We start from the raw sequence: 5,338 nt of genomic DNA on the forward strand, positions 1-5,338 counted from the left end.
AAAAAACCCAGAGTTCTAAATAAGATAAGTTATCGGTTGCAATCAATACATTTGAATTATCTTTATAGTCCATATCAAACTTGAAATAAGGGATAGAGTCGTCCACATTTGCTATGCAAGATGAGATAATTTCAGTTACCCTTAATACTTATAAAAGTGAGTATTCGACCTTTAGTTTTTCTACATCAAAATACACATTACAGATACACTGACAATAGATCCTCAGACGTAATATACATTTGTGATAACGTAACCGTCGATCACAATATCAGTGGCTTTGCCCCCCTCCCCCCTCCAGAAAATAGGCGGCTTTGGCCCACTACTTTCAACTATTTTATCATGAACTAAGGTTTGCCGGTGGACCCCCTTGAAATATTGTGGCCCCGCTCGGCCATTCTACCTAATGTTTCCTAGAAACGTCACTGGACGATATCACATCCGTAGGCCTATATCATGTTTGGGAACGAGTAAGACCAGAATTGTCGTCCTATCGAATTGGTGATTAGATTATAGCATGAAATCAAGATGTTAAACGGCTTCTGTTTCTGAGCTTTATTTCACGGGCAAAATGAACCTGTAGCTTCTATTGTTCAGTGCAGTAAACAATATTGTTATCAAGAGATTTTGTTGTTAACTATGATATATTGGTTAAGTGACGTTTGATCAATAACAAGGTGTCTTCATGCTTCGTGTCTTTACTGTACCATATTGTATTCTTTGATCTAGTAACTTTGACGTTTGTTGTTTAGTGGCAATATTCTGCTCTTGAAGATTTTAATTTCAAATGAATAAGGTAATCTTTATGGCCAATAATTTCTAATCGTTTAATTGTGGAGTGACATTAATATTCTTTTTTTTTAATTAGCATTATAGGTACCATTAACTTAAATGGTCTAAGGGAGACAACTACAGAATTTTACCTCTCGGTTGTTTCCCTTGATGCAATTTCCTTTGTGGTTAATTAATGAATAGTGATCAATCTGCATTTCATTGCATTGTCTGTGTATGGTGCTATATAATTCTAGATTACATTGACAGCACATTTCTTGGTGTAAAAATATGAAATCAATATAGGTATTTACATGTATTCTTAAGTTTATTATGGACTGCCAAACAGTATATGACTATAGGCTACTATAGGACTAAGTAGCCTACCGTATCCTATAGTAGAGGCTATAGTATAGGGGACCTACAGCAATTTGGGATTTGCCTTTAAATTAGAATTAAGTTAAGGTAACTCATAACTGATAAATAAATATCCAACAATATAGAACTTTTTTCTTTATAATATGATTTTACAGCCTTATTTTGCAGGTAGCAGTCAACTCTATGTCCAACAGTAAACCCAACATATTATATAACCCCCTGTTCGAACCAGTAGATAGTCAATATACAGCTAGAAGAATGGTTGTGTGGAAATTAATAAATATGATAATGTCAGTCTTCTTCCTACTAGCTGCTGTGGCCAATGTGAGTAACAAAACAAAGAAAAGAAAGAAATTTTTTACTTAAAGGGATTGTAAAAAGGTTTTCTACAATTTTTATGTGTATTGAGGACACTGGCAGCATCAATTTGCACCATTCCAACATTTGTGGTTCTTCCAATTCCATCTAAAACCATGAGCTTTATGATTCCTTATTGCTAAGGTCCTTATATCTACACCAGCTTTTGTGATAATGGCGTTGTTAAATGCTTATTTCAAATGTCTGACTGAAAATTGAAATTTTGCAAATTGATGATATGAGTGTCCCTGATACACTTTAAAAGTTTATTAAACCTTTTTACAATTCTTCTAAGGACAATTGAGGTTCTCAAGGATCTTGCATCTCAGCTGATCCTCGATCACACTTCCCTGCATAATAATCTGGATTGTCATAAATTATTGATGGTTATCAACCTAAATATCATATAAACATTATCAATGTGAACTCTTTTAAAGGAATATAAGTCCTTATATATGAAGCTTAAATAGTTATATTTTTGTTTGAGTTTGAATCTCAATAGGATAGTGTCCATGGTTTGAGCTTATCGTTTTTTGAAGAAAGAATAATGGTCTAATCAAAGTGAAATTTTTATTTCAGCTGAATGACTATGATTGGTATATTTGGGTGGTAAGTAGAGCCTACCAAATTATATTTTCAGAAAGCCATTTAATTTTAGTCTAATGAAAACGCTGTGTTACAGGGTTGATTTAACTACATGTATATTGGTCAGTCTTGTCTGATTAGAGCTCCAAAATGTTTTGCTGTAAAGTGATCTGGATTAGATATCAAAAACATGTGTCAACGTCATCAAAGGAGCTCCTGTCTATCAACCACAAGAAAGGGTTGCAAAATTGTGAAAAAAACATTTTGAATGCTGCATAACATTCTTGCCATTTATTGTATCTAATGGTGACATATATATATTCTCTTTTTTATTGTAGCCAATCTATAGCATACCAGCATTTTTTAGTATTTTTCTTGTCCTAAAACCAGCACTCATTAGTAAGTATCTTGTTTCAGCCTTGGCATTGATTTGCAATGGATTATCCATACCCATTTAAGACTTGATTAACTGGAATAATGAAGACTTTCACAAGCCATTTGAAATTAAAACCACCACCAACACAGTTAGTCAAGCAAATGACATCAAATTTTAACCTTTAACCCACAGTTTTATAGCCTAACCCATTTTCAAAACTCCCAAATACCAAGTCACTTGATGTTGTTCATTTCAAGTGTTATATTTAGAAAGAAACATTGGAGAGCCAACATATATGTACATGCTATTATACAAATTGTTGTTTATTATTGTAGATAATTCAGTATATAATATATCAGTATCTACAGTGTTAGTAATGTATAGTGGTTATTTTATTTATTTAATTGTGGTCTTTTTACAAACAATACAGAATTCTAAAGCTGTGAATAATCCTTTAATACATGAGGAAGGGAGGTAAGTGTTGAATGGTTTTATGTTTTTATTGTGTGATCCATTCTTTCACATTGTAAAGAAATGGAATTTTTACATCTTAGCAAACGCCTTAAAGCTAGATAACTGACAGAGGGAAAGTACTTGAAAAATCTAAGGTTATCATATTGACCTATTGAAGACCGCTACGTCAGCAAACAAATTTCTAGCTTTCCGAGTCACCTCAGCTTTTAAATTGATGCTTCAGAGTGGGTTATAACTTAATGAGATTAATTCTAGAATTTTGAGAAATGATTTATCTGGTTATTGTTAGAAATTAAGCTTTAATACTGATGAATTGGGTTTTTTTCCAGAGAAACAGTTGGTATGTTCATTATTTTATTATGGCTGGTGATTTCTAGATTCACGTCTCTTGGAAGGTGAGTGTTAATCAATCTAAACACCGATGCCCTCTTACCTCCATGGTATATTTTGTATGATGGTGAATTTCAGCATTGGAACGTGACTTAATTTGCTATTTCATTTGTTGTTAATGTGACTGTCTGACCAATGAGAAATACTGGAAAAATGGATTGTAAGATTTTATGTGGTACAGGATCCTAGAGTCTGAAGATTTCAAAGTTTTGATTTGAATACAATAAGTAGCTAGCAAGGCAAGGAATGCTCACAGTTACAATGTACTTGATGCTTCTCTCATTCTCTGCTACAAAGTCTTTAAAACCAGCATCCCCTTCAGAGAATCTGCTTGATATTATATTTTATGTTGGTATTTTTTTGCATGTTAATTGTATTTCAGACCGGAACCAATTCAAGGTAATAAAGGATTATTAAATGGTTTATTGGTATTGACTATCAGCCTTGCAGTGTTACCTATTATGGCATGGGCTGTGTGTTTTATTGGTGATAATCATAAACATATTGGACATTGTAATGGTATGTTTCGTTGAATTCAACTGGTACATTGACCGCTATAGTATTTGATCAAAATGAAATCATTTCAAATGGTATTCAAAATGCTTGGTTGAATTCAACTGGTATTTTTGGTTGATTTCACTTAGTATAATGGTTCAATTCATATTGTGTACTTGATTGAATTCATTTGGTATATTTGGTTGAATTCAATGATTCATTTGATTAGATTCAGTTCCTTTGTATTTGGACGAATTCAAATGGAATATTTGATTGAATTAATTTGTTACATTAGGTTAAATTCATTGGTACATTTTTTTGTTAAATTCAATTTTTTTTATTTGAATGAATTCACTTTTTGGTTGAATTATGGTATATTTGGTTGAATTCATTTACCTTATGTTGTCGAATTAGACTTTATTACTTGAAATTTACGTCGTTTTTTTGTTTTGTAATTTAGTTGTTGTCTGACGTCTTATTGGACTAAAGTCTCACTTTAATTATGGAGTTACCCCCCTTTATTCAATTGGTTGATGAACAATTATTGCGTATGTTGATATATTTTATTTTATGCTAGACTGATATTAAATTGTTGAATTTTGTTTTGTTTCTGAATATAAATGAGAATATCTGTTTGAAAAAGGGTTAAAATGTAGACAAATTAACCGTCTATGGACCGACACCAGCTAATAAGTAGCGTTATTATAAGGTTAGATAATATCTAAACGATGAAAAGTATTTAAGATATCTAGGTGGGGAGAGTTAATAATATTTTGTTTACCTATATTTGTACGATCTATGATAATATTATGTTTGACCGAGTTATTGGTACGAATGTTTACATTGTTGTAATACTGGCCCTTAACTAGAATGTGGCCACATTTATAATAAATAAATTAAATGTCAACAGATTAAGGATAGGTGGAATTACGTTGTAAATGTCCTTGAGACTTGCGGACTTTTTGAGGGATCAGATAAATGGGCTTATCTGGATGCAAAACTTCTGTGATACAAGAATGGTTGCTATTGCAGTCAAGGTATAAGACAAAGTTCGTAATAGTTTGACATTGTGAAGATATCGATGAGAGAGAATCGATGCAGTACAAACAACTTTCTCACCTTGAGGCTCTGAAACGTAGAGAGTAATGTACATTGGATTGGATTCATCGACATGATTCACTGGCCCTTTAATTTCCTCTATAATGTTTTGGTCCATAAAAAACCAATCACTGGTATTCGTATAGCCCTGGTTCCAAACCTGGGATGTTTTCACCCCCTGGGGGTGTGGGACTTGGGTTTCAGGGGTGTGGCCAAATGGTGTAGGAGAAGAATTTTGAGAGCACCTCACATCATCACATTCTGGAAATGTTGATGAAACAAATTTTTGGGGGTGTGAAAGGTCCACGTGATTGCTCCAGGGGTGTGAAGGCTGAAATAGGTTAGGAACCACTGTCGTATAGGAATGTTGATCAAGATCGGTTGGGACACTTTCTTGCCCTCTTTAATGTCCTTTAT

General features: G+C 33.2%; 1 protein-coding gene across 1 annotated transcript; it reads left to right on the top strand.

Moving 5' to 3' along the window:
* Positions 1-784: 784 nt before the first annotated feature.
* LOTGIDRAFT_230291 (hypothetical protein) lies at positions 785-3,861 on the top strand (the record flags this gene model as incomplete). The annotated part of the gene is made up of 7 exons (XM_009047267.1): positions 785-793; positions 1,315-1,474; positions 2,087-2,112; positions 2,427-2,487; positions 2,800-2,938; positions 3,268-3,333; positions 3,711-3,861. 7 exons carry the CDS (start codon positions 785-787, stop codon positions 3,859-3,861), a joined length of 612 nt encoding a protein of 203 aa, XP_009045515.1.
* Positions 3,862-5,338: the final 1,477 nt, after the last annotated feature.

The sequence above is a fragment of the Lottia gigantea genome (assembly GCF_000327385.1).
Source record: "Lottia gigantea unplaced genomic scaffold LOTGIsca_11, whole genome shotgun sequence".
NCBI lineage: Eukaryota > Metazoa > Mollusca > Gastropoda > Lottiidae > Lottia > Lottia gigantea.